At 42.6% G+C, this 20,734-nt stretch overlaps 1 protein-coding gene across 1 annotated transcript in view; it reads right to left on the bottom strand.

Annotated features, from left to right (window-relative positions):
• ATG10 (autophagy related 10) overlaps positions 1-20,734 on the bottom strand; it is a 58,797-nt gene that overhangs the window by 3,614 nt on the left and 34,449 nt on the right. The window contains exons 4-5 of the mRNA XM_039696337.1: positions 18,178-18,304; positions 11,644-11,741 (exon numbers count right to left, since the gene is read on the bottom strand). Coding sequence (XP_039552271.1) covers positions 11,644-11,741; positions 18,178-18,304 — 225 coding nt within the window. The remainder of the gene's footprint in view (positions 1-11,643; positions 11,742-18,177; positions 18,305-20,734) is intronic.

Raw genomic sequence — 20,734 nt, forward strand, 5'->3', positions numbered from 1 at the left:
TCAGGGAAAACACTCTGAGAGCATCAGCTCTGCTTCCAAATCCTGTACACAGTGGCATCCTGTGAGGCTCTGATGTGCTCTCAAGGTTAAACACTGACACAGCAGCTCTGAGGAGGGAGCATGGGGAGGTTGCCAATAAAAAAGCAGGAGTTATCAAAGCCCTGGATGATTTCAGAATTGGTAATGGGCTACAGAGCCTCTCGCTGCCAGGCCCCCAGCCTGCCCTGGGAGAGGGTGAGGTGGCATGAACCCCAAATCCCGCTCAAACACTGTCAGAAGGGTGGAAAAGAATGAAAGTTTGTGCTGCATCAGCTTCATTGGCATTAGCTCACTGCCTGCTGCACTTACCTGGCAGAACAATGACACTGCACATGCACTGAAATGCATCCTGAGCAAAATATTAGGGCAGCAAGTCCACCCTTCATCTAGGCTGGTCCTGTGCCAGTTACACCAGAAATATACAGTCCTGCTGGGACTGCAGGAGGAAATGCCAAAACAGTACAAACAATATGTAAGAATCATCCATTTCTTGTTTACAATTAATCTTTTTCCAGTCAGTCATGCACCAGGGCACTGTGAGAGTTTCAAGCCAATTCCCACAAGCACTCACTGGCGCTGTACTGCAAGAACCCATTTGCAGGTTGCCCACAACTCTTCTGGGCAGTAATACTCTGACACGCAGTTTATTTGAAATCAACAGCATTATTCTCTTGGATCTGTCTATGATTTTGGATCTATCTAGCCATGAGGCTGATTTACAGCAGTGCCTGTTCAGCACCACACGCTGGAATCCATCACACATCTGCATATCCCTCTGAGTCTGACCCAGCTGGGATGGGGAAGGAATACTTTCACAGGCAGGACCAGCTCTGCTGATTTTGGAAGCTCAAAATGTTGCTTCATTTATTTTCTGCAGAAAGACCTCTCTCCTAGGTGATGCAGGAAAGATGTGTGAGGATGTTCTGTGCCTGCTGCTTGTAGCTGCTGCCTGAACTCCTGCCATTAATAAAACCTGGGAGAGAGAGATGGATGCAAGACATAAAATGTTCCATGGGACAGAATGAAAATTAATCAGAGTCCTGGAATGGTTTGGTTTGGGATGTGCCCCAGTGTCCAGCCTGGCCTTAAGGCTCATCGCATTCCTGCTAATAAATTATCTGTAAATGCACTACACAGCACTGAAAGAAATTTTTCCACAGAAGTAGAAAATAATGAAGAGAATCAATAGTCCTGGAATGGTTTGGTTTGGGAGGGGCCTTAAGGCTCATCGCATTCCTGCTATATAAATTATCTGTAAATGCAATACAGAGCACTGAAAGAAATTTTTCCACAGAAGTAGAAAATAATGAAGAGAATCAATACTATTGCAATGTAATTGGTTCGATTAATTATGAATCTGCATGGAAAATATTATTGAATCTTCATTTCAGAGTAACTCAAGTAACAACAGTAACGGGATTTGAAAGTCTGAAACTGGCAGGGAACTTCATACTGCTTTGATCTCTGCATTATTACAGAATCCTGGAATGGTTTGGTGTGGAGGGGACTCAGAGCCCACCCAGTGGCACCCCAGCCATGTCAGGGACACCTTCCCCTGTGCCAGGCTGCTCCAGCCCCAGTGTCCAGCCTGGCCTTGGGCACTGCCAGGGATCCAGGGGCAGCCCCAGCTGCTCTGGGCACCCTGTGCCAGCCCTGCCCACCCTGCCAGGGAACAATTGCCATTGCCAAGATCCCAGCCAGCCCTGCCCTCTGGCAGTGGGAAGCTGTTCCCCCTTGTCCTGAACCTGGTTTTCTCAGGAATGGCAGCCCAGGCTGGGACTGAGTGAGCTCTGGCAGCACAATGCTCACTGCCTGTGCAGGTACAGCCCTCCACGCACAGGGGCTGAGCAGGGAAATGTTACAGCACTGATCTGAGCAGTGACAAGGACTGGGCAGCTCCCAGCACAGGTACAATTAAGAACTAAGCTTCCATCACATTGGATTAAGTCATTTTATCAAGCAGTCTCCATGTCGGATTTAAACCCAAAATAAACATTACTTCAGATAAGGGGTAATTGTCTGTAGGTTCCTGTACTGTGCTCTGCTGCTCTCCTCCCCAGCCAGCAGGGATTTTGTTGTCAGTACATCTCTTGTAACAGCACCGTTTATTTTCTCTGTCATAACTGGAGCTCTTCCAGGGGTAATGGCTTCTATTTTCTCCAGTGCTACATTAAACTGCCTTCAAGCATCCATCACAAAATTTATGGTCTCTCCATTGATGATAGTTCAGGGGATTTGTGCCTGAAACTGCCTCTTCCGCAGCCTGGTTTGCATGATGTTGCTTTGTAAAAATAAATTCACACAGGGGTGTCAAAAAGTTCATGCAGGATCCTACCAGCAAGCACCACAGCCATTGCCAATTGATTCCAGACTTTTTCCCAGCAGCTGCCAGGTCAGAAAAAGAAGGCAGCATTAATAAAACATGCCCCCCATAATCTCTGCCATTTAGGAAAAGGAAACAGTGAAGCAATTAATAAAGAGGATTTAACTTTCACCCCTTCTTCCAATTTCTGACCACATTCATTGAAACAAACAGCTGAGTTTAAGTAAAAATTCTTCACTCAAGATAATACAATTTATGTCTTGAATTCATGGTCTACCTTCTTTATTCCTTATTTTCATACACATCAACAACACTTTACTTGCTAATATAATCCAACTCTACACATTCAGAAAGAAGGCAGGAAGATTTCTCTCTTCAGACTGACCCTGAGTCTCAGAGCCAGAACAGCAACTGAACATGAACTTCAAACATGTGCAACTTGAGGTCAAAGGGAATTTCCTCTAATAATGGAATTACTACAATGGAAAATCTATTACTATGGAATCACTGTGTTGCAAGCACCACGTTAAGGAACTGTAATGGCACGGGGAACTTTTATAATCCTGACAGAAGGTGTAAATCACAGTAATAAAGCTGTTGGTAGCACAGTAATTGCACAGGGCTTCTCCATCCTACTCACTTGGGGTTATGCTGGATTTGGGGAAGGAATTGTTCCCTGGCAGGGTGGGCAGGCCCTGGCACAGGGTGCCCAGAGCAGCTGGGGCTGCCCCTGGATCCCTGGAAGTTGGCTGGACAGGGCTTGGAGCAGGCTGGGATAGTGGGAGGTGTCCCTGCCCATGGCAGGGGGTGGAATGGGATGAACTTTCAGGTCCCTCCCAACCCAAACCAGTCTGGGATTCTGTGACCTGGGACACATAAAATGTATTTATGGTCAGTGAATTCAACTGACAACCAGCAGCCGACTCATCCTGCTGGCATAACCGAGGCAAGTTTCCCCAGCTTTGCAACAAAACACAGAATCTCTACCAAACTCAGGAGCTGAAGGTGGAACAACCTGCCCTGCCTGGGACAGTGCTGACCAATGTCCTGGCAATGCCACTGGCACTGCCCTCCTGCTTTGCTCAGACAATCAGAGCAGATCTGTGCTGGCATCGAGCAGGGGAAAGCGTGAAGGGACAGCACAGAGAAGTGCAAACCATCCCCAAAAAGCAGATTTCTGTGGTTACTGAGCCTGTCTTTGCAGAGGGGGCTGGTGTGATTTACACCCCAGCTCTTGCAGTTGCCCCCATGATTTAATGTCCCCGTTCCCGTGTGCTCCCAAAGACCAACAGCCACGTTCAGAGATGATTTTTTATTGACACCTTCACCACTTCCAACACCACGCAGCCAATCAGGCTGGATCCTGTCCTTCTTTCATCAAACACCAGGTCCAGGCTGAAAAAGCAATTAAATGGCTACATTTTCCTGAGGAAAGCAGAGATGCTTTGGCAGATCCTACAGAAATACAAGGACACTTAACACAGCCAGAATTTCTCTGAGATGAACCACGCCTACCACTTTGCATCTGCTGCTTCAAATCCATCATGGATCCCAGCAAAGGTGCCTTCCAAACCAAGCCATTCTGTGACTCTGTAATTCATATTTTATGCCCCAGTTCTGCCTGATTCTAGTATATGTATAGTTCTGAAGAGGTGGTGAATATTTTTTACATTTTATAACTTTATAATTTTTAATTTTTTTTTTTAATTTTATTATTCTGTTAAATAGTTAAGAGAAGATGCCTGAAAGGCAGAAGACATAATGCAGGACAAGCACAACAGTAATCAAGAATAGCCAACACTGCTGGTCTATAATTACATATTTTATATATGTATAATAAGGTTTGAATTATTAATTTCAAGAACAGGAGGAATCAAAGCAGTAGGTGACACTCAGGCATGTTTCTAAAGCTTAACAAGCTTCATTTAAGGCTTTAAAGCTTCTCACAAGCACGTAACTTATGCATTTAGGATTTTTCAAGAAAACTTTATACTTAAAAATTGGCAGGTCCATAGTTACATTGTCAAGAAATGGCATCTCAGCCATTTTCCTAAGAAAATAAACAGATGATTCTTCTTCCATGCTTGCCAAAAGTAGATTAATTCAGTTGTCACCATTTTAGTTATGTAGCATATAGTCTTAATTAATTACTATTTAAAATCTGTTCTTAAGTTATGAGATTCATCTAAGGTGCAAAACTGAACGATCCAACAAGCTGTGGAAGTATGGAAAAGACACTGGAAACAGATTTCCTACCCTGATTAAAAAATTATAAGGGAAAAAAAGAAAAAAAAAAAAAAGAAAAAAAAAGAGGAAAAAAAAGGAAAAAAAATTTAAAAAAAAACCCCAAACCCATGCTGGCATTTGACAGAAGTGGCCTGAAAGGGTTCATATCCCATAATCCCAGATATTCCAGAGGATGCCCCAGCAGCACCTGGGACAGCACAAGCCTGGGCTCCCTCTGTGGTTCACTCTTCCCTGCACTGCTGGAGCAGATCTGCACCCCAGGCACTGCAGGACTCACTCCTGCCAGGTAATTTTGCATCCATTTATGGATAAGTGGCCTCATGAATTTGTCTAAATGCTTTTGAACTGCTGACACCATCTGCTGCCACCACTCCAGAGCACAGGTGCTTAGTTATGAACTGTTTCTGTTAGCACAGATACCTGGCTCCCATTTCAGCAGCACTTAAAATGCTTTTTTTAATTACTAAAGTAGAAAAAAATATGGTTTATAATGCCCTGTGGCCACTCCAGTGGCCTTTCAAATGGATCTGAGTGTGCCACATATGATCCTCACTTCTTTCATACTGTGCAGTCAATGCTGTTGTGTAATTTGGGATTTTTCCATAAGGGGGGAATGTTCAGTAGGCAGATTCATTCCAGAGGTGAACAGCCAGCAGTCAAGGTGGGGGGAAAGCAAAACAGAACCCACTTCAGCTTACAAGGAGAAATGCCACACCAGGCAGGGAAGGTGCTCTTACAACTTACTGCACAAATTTCTGCTTGGGAAGCAGAACCACTGCTACATAAATTATCTGTAAAAGCAATGCACAGCCCTGAAACAGATTTTTCCACAGAGGTAGAAAATAATCAAGAGAATCAATACTATTGCAATGTAATTTTTCAATTAATTATCAATCTACATGGAAAATATTATTGAATCTTCCTCTCAGAGTAACTCAAGTAACAATAGTACCGGGACTTGAAAGTCTGAAACTGGCAGAAACTTTACACTGCTTTCATTTCTGCATGTAAATTATGACAGAATCCTGGAATGGTTTGGGGTGGAGGGGACTCAGAGCCCACCCAGTGTCACCCCAGCCATGTCAGGGACACCTTCCCCTGTGCCAGGCTGCTCCAGCCCCAGTGTCCAGCCTGGCCTTGGGCACTGCCAGGGATCCAGGGGCAGCCCCAGCTGCTCTGGGCACCCTGTGCCAGCCCTGCCCACCCTGCCAGGGAACAATTGCCATTGCCAAGATCCCAGCCAGCCCTGCCCTCTGGCCCTGGCAGCCATTCCCTGGGTGCTGTCCCTGCAGCCCTTGGCAATTGTCTGTGTCCATGTTCCCTCAGCCCCTGCAGGCCCTGCAAGGCCGCCCTGAGCTCAGCCCAAAGCTTCTCCTGCCCGGCTGAGAAATGGCAGCTGTGGCAGCCTTTGCTGCCAGCAGAGCTGCTCCGTGCTCTGCCCAGCCTGGAGCCTCCTCCGGCCTGGCTGCAGCAGCTCCAGCTCCTTGCTGGGCTGGCCCAGGGCTGGGGCAGCTCTGCAGGTGGGCTCTGGCTGAGGGGAGAGGGGCCTTGCATAAGTCCAGGTGGATGTCACCAGTTACACATCTGTTTATGCATAAAGCTTCTGCATTTACTCTACATTTAGTATTAGTTCATTATTTGGTCTTCTCCCTCTATGAAATTAGTTGAAGTAGATTACTGTCCATGAAGTCTTACGGGGAAAAGCATGACTTAACTGCAGGGCAGCTGAACATTATTAATCAGTGGCTAGTTTTAAACTAAAACCTCCTTAGTAGCATGTACAATACTACAGCTTGGTTTAAACCCCAGGAGTTCAACACATCATAGAGGATTTTGGGAAACAAATACCCACCCAGCTTTGCCATCCTCGTATGTTCCCCCTGTCAAATAGCTTTCCAGTCTGTACTGGTAAGACTCCCTTTTCTCAGGAAGTTGTGCTAATAATTTTCCAAAAATATTAGCAGGGGATCCATAGCAACTGTTGATGCAACTCACATTCGTTAGGAGCGATCCTAGCAACCTTCTGTTAAGAAATACTGTATACAGCCTCCCCCACTTAGCAAAATCCCACAATATGGCAAGAAAGATTTGTGTGTCTAAGAATAGATACCTTACCACATTTTTCAAAATGACTGAGCCGTAATGATTTAAATCCTCCCTATCACATTTTCAGCAAGATGTGCCTCTACAACACTATGTCAATGTGTTCTGTTCAGAGTTTTGACTCTTTCTCCTTTTTCAAATCACACTATTAACATCCCTGACATTTTAGAAATAATGTTTATTGATTTTTCTGTTAACACTGCTATAAATTAAATGATGTAATGGACAGGATTATTGAGGTACTATAAAGAATGTGTCCTCCAGATTCCTAACTCCTGGTTGAAAAAGACTCTGGATTAACTCAGAAAGAGGAGCAGTTCTGTGTTGCGATTTCCACAGTTTAAGTTGAATACTTTTGATATGACAGAAAGGACATATTAAAGCTACCTGCTAAGTATCAAATGACAGAAGAAAACCACCTCCTTTGGATGAAACTGAGAAATTAATGGTTGAGAATAAACAGATGCAAAATTCCTGACCACTCACCATAGGATATAGTCAGTATCAGAATGGTCTGAGTTACTTTATCTGCAGCAACAGTAAATGGCTAAACCAGGAAAATGCTGATTTATTGTTGCAAATCCAGAACCAAGGTGTCACACATGAAATGTGTCCCCTCCCATGCCTGGGAGCCCTTTGGTTGCAGAAGTAATTGCATCTGAACAGTGTTGGTTAGAAAGGAGGGGAATCATGTATGGATACACATGCTCCACAGCTTCCAGAGCCCCTTGGAATCCTGACTGACAGATTAATTCTTAAGACTCTTTCTGCAGGATCTTCAAGTCACCAAGTTTTTTTCCTTGCTTTATGGGGTAGTTTTTCAACCTCTGAGCCTCCTGTAATAATGCAATTCGATTTCTACCCTAGGATGTTTGGTTTTACATTCCATCATCACCAAGCATTGATTAAGCCTTAGCACATATACTTGATTGTGTTTACGACTTTGTTTCCTCAGGGGAAGGTCAGGCTTTATGACAACATCACTCTGTTAAAAACAAAAAATTGTTGGTGATGCTACTGACTGTGATCACCTTCATTCATCAGCTTACAAAATTCTCTTGCTACTTTGCTTCCACACAGAAGAAAATTAATGGAAGGTGTGGATTAGCAGAAGTAACAAGAATCAAAAATGGACTTGGGCACCTGTGTTCAAAAAATTAATTACATCAATACTGAATTTCATCATAGTCTTAGAATCATGTTTGTCAAGAGTTTTGTCTCTCCCCTGGTTGAAGTCCTTCTGCTTTGTCTACACTTTTACAAATATCCATCAGGGCAAAAAAAAATTACAAAGATTTAGTAGTGCCCTCACCCTTTTTTTTCAATCCCTTATTCCACTATTGTTAAATTTCAGAAGGTGCTTGGGGCCTCAGTTTACCTCCTAGTAGGTGACTGTATCCATCAGTCCAGCACCATTCCACACTCTGTGGAAAACACCTGGATGTGAAGGCTAGACCAGTGTCCTGGATCTTGATGAAGGCACTTCCAAGCAGGTGTGCAGCCCTCAGCCACAGCAGGATGAAAATCCATGCCCTGACAATGCCTGTCCCTCACCCATCCCAACAACAAAAGCCTTTCAGTCTTGCACTTCCAGCTCCCCAGAGGGAACCCAACCAAGGCCACACAGCCTTTAGTTCTGGCTATAACCACAGAGTCACTCCCTGCTGCTTCACATCTCCCACCCATCTTCAGACAGGTTTCCAAAATGATAAAAGGTCAAATGCAGCCTCTACAAATTAACTCAGTATTAGCTGTCTGGGTTTTTTGGTTTTTGGTTTTTTTGTTTTGTTTTTTGGGGGGTTTTTTTGGTCTTTTTTTTTTGGGGGGGGGGGTTTCTGGGTTTTTTTGTTGTTGTTGGTTTTGGGGTTTTTTTTGTTTTTTTGTGTTTTGTTTTTTTTTTTAATTCCTGGTTCTTACATCAAGCACTACCATGTGTCAAAATATGTTCACCTTCGTATTTGGGAAGATTTCTCCCCATGAGTCTCATTTCTCTCCCCACTCTCTGTTTGGGGTTTTTTTTAAAAAACCTTTTTCCTGCTCTTGTAAATTTTTATTCTCTCAATTTGCCTCACCATTTAGCATTTGACCATGGCACTTCTGGGCTGCTGCTTTCCTAACTGGGACATTACACTTGCTATTTATTATATTTATTACAGACAGAGGGCCCAATAAGTTTGAGCTGTTTAGGCAGTACCACTATGTATTTGTGTATACTATCTTATAAATAACAAATATAAATATTATACATCATACATATAGTATATGTTTATATGGCATTTAAATTACTAATATAAATAAATAACATTAAAAAGCACCAAGTCACAAGTAAACAATTCAGGAGATGGGGTATCTGTAATTCTACTTTTGAATCCTCCTAAAAAGAAGCTGAAAATCACAGTTGGCAACATTTCTGGAATGCAACAGAAATCCATAAATACTTCTTAATTTTCCTGTCATTGCAGAATTAAGCCACTTCCAGCTCACACAGATCTTACCAGGTGTGCTAAATTGATGTCATTATAAGTCATCAGGAAATACCCACAGAGACCTGTAGCAACATTTGGAAGTTTTGTTAAACAGCTGTGTGTTCTAATTGATTTGTATTATTTAAAACAGCTAAAGCAAGTTATCGCCGGATGTAGGGAAGGGATGACTGAAGACCCCAGGGAGATTTAACTCACAAGAAAGCCAATCACAGGAACTTCATTTGAGCATTTTAAGGTTATTACTAGAGGAAGTGCAATTAAATCATCACCATTTATCAATTATCATTATAAAATACTATGCAACCTTATCATGTTAATTTATTTATGAGAAGGTAACTAGTTGACTTCTGCTTTCTGCAGTAATCTAGTCAGGAAAAATATTTCAAGATGCCTTCTCTGGAAATGAGCATAACTCTCCACCACAATCAAAAGTAACTACAAAAGTCCAAATTTTACCTAAAATTTTCAAATGTCAAATATCTCCACTCTTTGCAACTTGTCTCAATTCCTGAGATGTATTTTATCACAGATGTATTCTACCACAAGGATTATACAGCAAAATATAGTTGTATCAGAAACGTGCACAGGTCTGGCACCCTCATTTCATAAAATATATGGGGGAAAAAAATCCCAAAAAGTCAGTAAGCCTAAATTTTCCTGGTCTGCCAATCACAGTGCAGATCAGCTCCAGTTAAAAGTTAAGTAACATGCATGGACCCTTGGCAAACTCAATTTTTCTTCCCAGTGGTGGAGTGCTTGTAGCATGTAAAATTTGTGTCTCTTTTGGATTAAAATCCTAAACCTTTTTTTACTCTGCTGCTCATGTGTACAGAGTGCTCAAGCCTGATTTGATGAGTTTGCCCAGTGACTTGCATTATAGGATCTGTGTCCCTGCAGGCAAAGCCTAACCCACATAACAAAATGGGTCAGCAGAAAAGCAGCAAGGCAAGACAAAACTCCCTATTTCAGTTCAGAACCCTGATTCGTTTGACAGAGAAAAGCAGTTTTTTTCTTGTAAACCTGACTCTTGCTTTGATCTGAGGCTTGCAGGCTAGTTTTCCTTATCTTCCATAATCTCCTTATTTCACAGAAAGTCACATTTTGCAGCTGTTAACTCTGCTAATTTCTCCAAAATGTTCTTCCTGTGTTTGTCAGTGCACTCACAGCTCGCTGTATCACCTCTGGAGAGTGTCCCAGAATCAGTTTCCTCACTCCACATATTCTGCCACCCACAACTCTTGTTTCTGCAGGAATTTGTGTGTAAGTATCCCACACACACCTCCAGTTATTAGGTGCAGGACAATTTTTACTTTACTGTCCCTTAAGAAGCAAAAATAATCCCTGTGTGGGAGTGACCTGATTTTCCTTTTGGCTTCCACAACTCTAACTTCACACATTCCAAACATCCCATTTATGCTGTATTCTCAGTAGTGTCCCACTATTACATTATGTTATTAAAACCCAGTTTTCCCCATCTTCATTCACAGACAAGCCAGGTAATTAATGTTTCATGTGAAAAGTGTGTATTATAAGAACCTGCCAGCTCACAACTGGAATTCAGACATGCACAGCAATCACCAGAACACCCATGGCTTGGTAGCTTCTCAGGAAGCTCTTATAAGATAAATAATAGTCTGTGGCTGCAAAAAACAAGAATTCTGCTTGTGTTCCCATCTACAAACAGGCATCCTGTAATTAAACTGTGTTATTTGAATTAAGGGAGCAGCTGTAGGACCTGGTGGATGTCACACCCTTGTCATGCTGCTGTGGCAAGAGACCCGAGTACCTGGAAACAGCTAAAATAAAAAAATCAAGGAGGAGAAGGAGAGGGAGAGAAGACACATTGGTCTTGGTCTGATAGGAAAAAAAGTCACACCTGGAGAGTCTCAATTCTTTGTCAGACTTGCTCACGAGACCTGGAGCTAAGGGAAGACTCCAGAACAATCAGCTCAGATCTGAGCCATGTGGCTATTACACAGCACCAGCTTATTTTTGGACAGGAGACCAATTTTCCCTTGCTCAATCCTTAAGACTGCAAGTCTATTTAAAACTGAAAGTTACACACAGTCTTGTTTGGTAATTTGATTACCAGACAATCCGTGCAATGTTACACTGATATGTTTTATTTACATAAACAAGTCTGCTTCTGTATTTACCCAAATTCACAATTACTCAGAAACTGCCTGAATTTTTGAGGACTGGCTTTGGAGAAGTATTTTAGACGTGAGACACTGTCAAAGCAAGCCTCAAATGGTGAACACTTACATATCCTTCAAAATCCAGGACTGAAACTATTGCTCGTAAATCGTTGAGCATGACACAATACAGACATTTTTTTAATTTATTTTAATTTTCTCGCCTACTGTGCAAGAGAGGAATAAGGCCACTGAGGACCCAGGCATATATTTCATTCCCCAATTTCATGAAGGACCAGAGGACTCTCACCTGCTGTGTAATAGTGTCCCAGGGCCCCTCCTGCAGACGAGCCTGGTAGGATGCATGAACACTTCCCCATATTTCATCCAGAGTTAAAGGCCTTCCATCTGGGGGAAGAAACAACCACCTTTAGCCAAAGCTCTCAGGCATGCTGTATCTTTAACATAGAACAGCAAAATTAAAACTGAAAACTCTTCAAATCCTGGCTGAAGGTGCACACAGAACCACCCTAAATTCCCTGTCTGGTTTTCTTCTCTGTCACCTGAGAGTAACAACTCACTGTGCCGATTTTAAGGTGTGAAGTGTAACTGGTTTTGTAAAACAAAGCTTTGCTAAGGTGGATTTAAAACCACAAAATAACATCATGAAGACTCACCCACCGTAAATATATGCAACTCATAGTGAGAGAGAGAAGAAAATCTAAGGAACAAAATTCTGCAGGTAAAAGTTTACTGCATTTTGGTGTGTCCACAGTGTTTTCTTGAGCTGCATTTATATAGCTTTACTGCATCAGGTTTTTAGCTGTGACACTAGAATTATGCCAAGATATTAGTGTCAACCACTTAGAAAATAAGCATGTCTATTTTTAATGAATATTTATTTATAGCAAACAGAGTATTTCGATAGACTTTAGTAAGTAGCTTCATCTTGGCATTTATCAGGTGTCAGAAACCATCATCCTCTGATCATCAGTTTTATTGTACTGAGATTTGTATGTCTGTAAAATGAGAAAGATTGATTCACACAATTACTATTTGAATGCCATGTTTAGACACAAGTTCAAACCAGCTGCCCACAGCCTCTGTTTTATTTTCTGCACACATTTTTATAAAAAAACAGGAAGTTCTGAACTTATATGAGCACCATATAGCAGAATCACATGGCACATGAAGTATCTGAGGGGGTAACAGCATATTAATCAGCTCTCCCATGCTATCCTCACGAAGGTGAGACTTGTTAGACCATCACATCCACTCTCTTGTGATGACAGACACCAGAGCTGTGCTGGGAACAGTCTTACATTCACAAAGATATTTGCTACAACAGCATAAATTTATTTTAGAGGGATGTACTTACACTCAGATCACCTGGGTGCAGGTGATATGAAATGCCATGCATACCTGCAATGCTGTTCTCAGCAGAGAAAGTCCAAGTGTAAAATCTACAATAACACTAGATGTTCTAGTCCAACATCTGATTTACCACTCTAGATTGTGCTCTGTACACCTTGCTCTGAGAATTTTATAACAACACTGAGCAGAGTCACATACACATGCAATGGATTACTCTGACTCTGTTAATCCCATTTTTATAAATTATGGGAAGTTATTGAAATATGTTCTAGCTAAAAACAAGTGTTGTCTTTACCACATGGTGAATTCATTCTATGCACGAGCTCCCAGACTTGCTCTAAACACAGATCTGTGTTCTTTGGGCTCTCTCACCCCCTTCTTCCAGCACTCTCACACGTTTAGCAGCCCTGTTACACCTTCTTACAACCCACTGAGACCTCAAACATCCAGCTGGTCTGACAGAGCAGGCAGTAATTGTTGCTGCTGGCAACAAGGGCCCACTGTGGCACCTGCTGAGCCAAGCAGCCTCTTGCCTTCCTGCCTCTTCTCTTCCCTGGGATGGAGCTGAGCTGGGAAGTTGAGCCAGAACCTGAAGGCAACAGCAGCACCAAGCCAAGAGAAGGGGCAGGGGAGGAAGGTGAAGGCTCCAGATTCACCAAGCCATGATTTTATTTAGTCACCACCCACCCACAAGGACAAGCTTGCTGTGTCCCAAGGCTTATCCCAAGTTCAGCTGGGACAGTTTTATTATTTACAGTGTTTAGACTACAACAAACTTTTCTGAGAAAAGCTTCTTCAGTGCCCAGCTGGGGTTAACTCCACTATGTCACCACAAATAAGAAATAGTTAAAGGCAGAATACTGAGTGCTCTCTCACAGCAGCAAGGTGAGGCTGTCAGACCACACAGGAGCTGCAATCTCAGCTGCACCTTGATTTCTGCAAAGAGCAGAAATTCTTTAGGTAGACAAAATTCCATGTTTATTTTCAGAGAAAATGGAAATACATGGAAAACATTTTCAGGCTTCCCAAGTCGCTGTATTCTACTTTCTTCATGTGTAGTGAGGGCTTTTAGTAATTTCAGAGATTCCCAATTAAAATATTTTAACAATTTCTAAGTTTTTCAGTTAAAGGTTGTTTGACACTTTGGGTGAAACAGTGCATAAATTGTTTTGAGGCTTCATTCTGATGTACTTTATAAAGAAACAATATTAAGAAACCACTGCCTAAAGAGGAAAAAACCTCATACAGCTTAAGAGAATACATGATCACAGAAATTATTCCATTTCAGTTACGTCCAAAGCCACAATAAAACCAGTTCTTACAGGATATGGTCTTTAGAGCAGCTGTGTTTCTGAGAAAGGACCCGGTGGTTACATGTTTTTGAGCTCAGGAAGTAAATCTGTATTCTGGAAAGCACTTCAGTCAGGCCCAGTGTGGTTGTGAATACAGAAAGTCATGCCTTCAGGGTTGGAGGAAGTTGCCCTATCTCAGAAGCTCCCTCTCTCTAACCACTGATTAGCATGGTTTTTATTGGCAGGGATTTAGCTGCCACTGAGCTGAGAGAGTATTTTGAGCAGGTCAGCCTGAAAACCTCATTCCTTTTCTCTTCTCTAGAGGAGTGAGGGTGCAGTCCTTGTTGACTCCCATTAGTCCTGCTCTTTCTTTTCAGTGTTTAGCCAGCTTTCCTGCTGCTTCCTCTGCCTTTGCAGAAAAAAGGAGAAGTGTGAGACGAGCCATTATTTCCTCTACACACAGGGTGATTTCTGAATGGTGCCTGTGCTCACCTGTGCTGCTGATACCTCACTGTGAGTTTTCTAATGTATGGCAAGAGGGTTCTGAATGCCTGGCTTCAGATGGGGATGGTTCAGGAAAAGACTGAAGCTCCTTGACATCTTAAAGAGTAGGAAAAGAGGAAAATACTCTGCTGATTAAAGAAAGCTTACTGGACCTAGCTCAGCCCATCTGGCTGATGCCAGCATTGAAGGGGAAGGATAATTGCCTACACCATCTGTCTCCAAGAGGGCTAATTGCTGACATCAGATATCAGCAGGGGTTCATGCATTTCTTCAACTACCTATCTGGTAGTCTCAGAAGCCAGGGGAAGAAAGAAGGGATCCATTTCTGGATGGTGTGACAGGCACAGAGCTGATTTTGGAGAAATTAGCCTCTGCCGTGAGCTCCTGACACTTGACTGTGACTTCAGCAGGTCTGAATTAGGAATATATGCCACGTGGCAAGTATCATGAGGCAGTGAAAAATGTTTCTTACGTATATACACACTGCCTAAAAATATCTTCTTGTACCCTATAATGTTCCCAAACACCTTTCCAGACAGTCTCATCATGCTTAATCACTGTTTTCAACTGAAGTATTTGTCCTTGCACAGAACAAGATCTTCCCTGTAAATCCATCCCCTGAGACTCCAAAAAAGTTTAGATGTCTCTCAAAATGTTTTTTGCAATCAAAATTTCAAACCCTACTTGCACCACCTAATGTAGCAAACTTCATCTCACAAACAACAAAAAAAGTCAAAAGATGAGTTGAAGAAAGGAAGTTATTTAATCGACTTTAAACAGCAGCAAGGGCAAGGATAAAATGCAACTTTTTCCCTTCTGCAGGAAGAAGTGATCTGAAATGCTTGACCATCACTTCTAGAAGAGAGGAGTGAAAATTAGATGTCTTCACTGGCACAAGCTCCTGAGGATGCCAACAAAGCTGGAGATCACAAGAAAATCCCCCCAGCAACTCTGTGGGGAGCCTTTTTCCTAGGAGGGGCTGAGAGACCAGGTAAATGTAAGCTGCACTCACATGCAGCAGGAGAAAGGCAGGATTTCATTGATTTCAGCATTCTGGAGAAGTTTGTAAAGTGCCTGCTGGAGTGCAGATTTGGACAGGCTGGCATCAGCTGCTGTTATACAAAGGGAAGAAGTGAATGCTGCAAAAGCCCTCAGCCAGGTTGAACAGAAGAATCATTGTTTCCCAGGTGTGATGGGCGCTGCAGACACTGCCAGGGAGGAAGCAGAGCTCTGAATTCCAGCTCTGTGCCCTGTGCTGGGGAAGGCAAGACGGGGCAGGGCCGTGGAACCACTGGAAGGATTACAGCTCAGCTCTAATTAGCACGGGGATCAGTATGGGCAGGATCCCAGGGGAGCCAGGAACAGCTCACAGGAGACTTGTAAGGAGCCCCTCCTGCTGCCGAGCCTACAAACAATGGTAGGAATTTAGACTGGGAAATTGAGGTAAGTCTTGGGGAGATTGTTCCTTGATTAGTGCAGGTGAGCAATGCAGTGAGCATTGCTGATTGTCTGACAAAGTGAGGAGCCCATCACACGGACAATTACCTCAACAGAACAAAATTCAGGGCATTTCCCAGAGTTTTCCTCACAGCAGGTTTGGGACAAGGCAAAGGATACTCTGCTCAGGTATCTCCAGTGTTGGTGAGCAGGTGCCAGCTGTACATATCCAAAAATCCCACTTTGGGACCTTCAGACAGCACAGCACAGGCAGACCAACATCGTGCAGGGAAGACAGAATTCTTCATTTTCAAAAGTAAGCTGCCCATAATTAAAATCAGAGAATACCAGCTGGTAACACTGTAGGAAACACACTTACTGCCAGCATTTAGTATCCTGCTCCCTTCAAGAGTCAGATATTGTTATAATTTAAAAGGGAATGCAAAATGCTGAAGAGAACCCAGGTGACCTTCGGAAGCATCTAAAAAAAGCCCTTGTTTTCCATTGTGAAATGTTCCCAAGAAATGTTTTAAAGGATAATTGTACTTGTAGGAGCAATTACAGTTCTGTACTGCAAGGGGAGCTGTTGGCACACAATACCATGATTGTGCATTAGATCATCCACTGGCTCCTGTAATATCCACTTCCAGCTATAAGGAGTCATGTTTCAACACCTCCGATTCCCTGGTGCTGACAAGCTAAACAACTTGTTTTGTCTCTGTGAGCTCTTCTCTGGTGATTAACTGCTTATGGTGAATACTAATTATATGGAAGTACAGTACAGTAGAGATACTGTCCTACTTCCTCTACCTGCACCATCTCCGTCCTCTTCTGTAGAGACACTGCACTATAAATTCGGCAAAAATCAAGAAGATGACATTTTTCAGGACCACAAATAGGCTAACCCGTCTCTAACAGCAAAACAACCTTTATCTTCCTGTCTGCACAATAAGTTCAAAGGCAAAACACTGCACGTTTGTAAATGCCTGTAATAATGATGGAAATAAATTTGCAACAGGATGTGTGCAAATGAGTTTTGTTGGTGGTAAAGGCAGAGCAATGTCCCCAGTTCCCCATGTCCCACTCCAAAAATTTACCCCAAATTATCCATTCCTGAAACTGCACCTCAGACTAAAATCTTTGCACCAGGGAGCCTACAAGAATTTGTTCTTCAATTTTGAATCTGAAGTGCTTTTTGAAACGCTAACACTGCAAAATTAGAAACCATTAAACAATATAAGGCAGAGCGTGATTAAATCTACCAAACACATTCAAAGCAGCTTAAGCTACTTTTTAATTAAAAAGGAAAAGATATCACTGGCAACATTCAGACTTCTTTATCTAGATAAAGTTAAGATATTATTCAAAACACAGAAGATGGTGATCATAGAATCATTTAGGCTGGAAAACAGCTCTAAAACGATCGAGTCCAAGCCTTAACCCAACACAGCCATGCTCACCACTCAGCGTTGTCCCCAGGTGCCACAAGCTGGTCCTGCTGGCCACACCACTGCAGGCACAAGCCAGGTGCCACTGGAGCACAGGTACACAGGCTTGGGGCAGCGGGGAACAGAGCACAGCCAGTGCTGCAGTGTGATCACTCCGTGCCTGCTGATTACATGAGTGACACCAACAGTGGCCTCCCTGGGAGGCTGAGTGTTCCTCCTTCCTCCCCTGACAGGATGGGGGCTGAAATCTCAGTGGCTGCAGCCACAGAGCAGTGGGTAGCAAGATGTACATACCAGGGAGGGGATGGCATCAGATTGTTCCAAGAGCAAGCTTCAATACAAAAAAAATTCAGTATCTTATCGGTATCATTTTATTTTCCCTTAAGCAGCAAATTTAAACAGAAAACAGCATACATTTTAAAAGACACCTTTAGACCCTAGCCTTGTGTCTCAAACTGTGGCTCAAGCACTGTGGTTATGGCCACTGATTGCCCAGCCCAGTTTAAACCTGCAGCACTAAGTTTTTGTAGTCATTTCAAGAAAAGAACAAGAAAAATGACCTGCAGTTTCAGTCAACCACAGGCAAGATGCCAGGAGCCAAAGATCAGCCTCCCTGAGGCTGAGATGATATCATCTCCTCCACGGCCCTGGAGCTCTGAGTCCAGAGCATTGAAAAATTCTCTGGTGAGCAGCCTCATCTCTCAAGTTTCTTATTACACCTCTTCCCCAGCTTAATACGGAATTTCCAACGTTACTGCACGCAGCACAGGGAGCCTGTGCTGGCCTTACCCAAGAAGCACGCTCTGAAATACAGCACAGGCACTTGGTAGCTGCTGGAGTAGAGGACGTGGTACTCATAGCGAACCACTTCTTCCGTGCTGCACACCCCGGCGGCCTGAGAGTCATCCGAGGGCTCCTGCAACGACACACGTGGCCACAGCAGCACGTCAGCCTCTGCTCCTGTGCCCAGGGAAATTGCCATTTCAGAACAGAATTATCATTTCAGAACAGAAATAATGGCAACCACCGCCCCCTCCACGGCACTGCTCATGCAAACTCCCAAGGGAACTTTTCAACGCTAGCAAGAAAATCGGAGAAGTATGAAACCTACAAAGACATCTTACACACTCCCTTCCACAAACTGTGAACTATCTGCAAGCCTTTCCAGAACTGAGATCTTTCCAAGCTGCACCAAGGCTCTATCTAAAATCTTCATGGCACAGTAACTGGCACAATAAGGGGACTACAGCTGTACCTGTCCTCATTACATTCACTATAGACCATTTTAGAAGTGTATCCTTAAATAATCCGGTTTTGCTTGCCAAAAGACAAATCAAATGTATCCACCAAAAATCCTCTGATCTACTTTCTTTAAAGGCTTTTTGCCAGGAGTTGCTTTTGCTAATAATATAAAATATATAATATAATGTAATTATAATAATAACATAAAATGTAATAATAAAACTGAGGGGTTTTTTTTCCCCTGTTAGTGTATATTCCAGGTGTAAAGTACTAAAGTTTATTGTAGATTTGAAACAAATCAAAATAGATGAAACTAATTGCATTGAGATATACCACAGCTGCAGCATGAATTTCACAACATTTCAAATTAATATTCCAACAGTGCTAAGCACCCAGTTGTTTGGACTTTTCTAAAAGCTGTCATAACTCAATGTCTCTGAAAATGGAACCATTAAATTAATAATGCCATTAAGATTAAACACAAGAACAAACTTTCCAAGAAGACACTCTGGGTGTGGACTTGTACAGTGCTCAAACCCCCAAATTTACATGCATGAACTAAGCAACCATAATGCCCCACAGGTTGGGTGTGCATTTCATGACTTGGCTATTGCCAAGCAACCCTGAATACTGGCTTATGGTATCTGTCCAAGCAAAACAAAAAAAGACTGAGCAGAAAAGAAGAACCAACCATCCTCTGAACACTATGTTCATACAACACACCAGAAATTCAAAGCTATTTTGCATTTTTATCTCACATCCTTAGTCAAGTCAGCAATGGATGAATCAATATACGAAAAAATATAAAAATTTATAAACTTTAACAGTAATGACATGCAAGATATTTTCAGGTTTTTCCCTGATATGACTTCCCCCAAATTTAGTGTATTAGGCACCAGATGCTGCTGAGGCAGAGGGACAGAAGTCCACAAATGACAGCCCAGACCTTGGGAAGCTGCAGACCAAGGAACTGCTCATACATTTTTGGGCACAAAGTGAGAAGATCACAGATGGTCATGGAGCAGAGGTTTCCTGGTGAATCCCAGATGTCTTCAGGAAAATGGCTGATTTTTGCTTATGGGGAAAGAAGTGCCTAAAGCATTGAGTGGCGATGTTTGAAAACATGCTCTCTGGGTTAACCTAGTTTTAAAAACTGTATGTCAAGAGACCCTGAAGTCACCCTGCCAGAAGGACAGTGTTGATTGTGGTTCCTGATGTCACAGGCCAGATAAAGACAGGTGTGACATGCCCAGTTCCCACATACATGAGTGACAGACCAAGAAGTGATGCTCTTTTCCTTCTCACACAAGTCATACCCAGTGGTTATATGTAAAATACAGCTGAAAAAAGAAACAAGAAAAAAAAATTCTTCTCTATATAACACTGAACCTTCTTTAAAACTGATTAATGCTTCAGTAAGAATACCAAAGAGACCATCAGCAGCCTGTGGGAAAAGAAAACAAAAAAACCAAACCCAGCTACAGTTTTCATGGTTTTTATGTATGTAGGGGAAGGGAAGAGAAAGTCTGTGCTCAGAACTGGGCTTACAAGGTGCTTCTCAGCCATTAATGTTTCATCAGATACCACGGCCTTGCCTCCTGCTTACTCACCAGCTTTACCCTGCCCTAAAAGATACTTCTGGAAATGGCAAGACTACCTGTTCCTGTGTTAAACACCACTGTTCTGGAAAAAAGCTGTCTGCATACACTGCATTCTGTATATAATGCTAAAATGACTAATTTGTGACTATTTTAGATCTGCACACAAAGGCAAATAGCTGAATCCTTCTCAGGGCTACTCTAATCCCCCTTGCCCTCAGGAAACAGCAATTTCACGTTTTCTGATTTAAAAAGACACACCACTGATGTGCAATCGTGCTCTTTACAGTCTCTGCAAGTGCAACCCACAGTATTTTTGCAGGCAAAGTACATTTTGTAGCCTACAAGTTTTGATGGTATCTCTGTAGCTGATGAGATGAACTTTGCTGATGAGATGAATAAAATGAGTGCAGTCATTTTAGGTGATCCTTAAAACATCTAAAAATCTACAAATGGGTCACTAGAACCAAGGAGCCTCAGACAGTTTTATATCAACCCACAAGACC

Source organism: Passer montanus, unplaced genomic scaffold (genome assembly GCF_014805655.1).
Source record: "Passer montanus isolate IOZ18808 unplaced genomic scaffold, ASM1480565v1 scaffold97, whole genome shotgun sequence".
NCBI classification, from domain to species: Eukaryota; Metazoa; Chordata; class Aves; order Passeriformes; family Passeridae; genus Passer; species Passer montanus.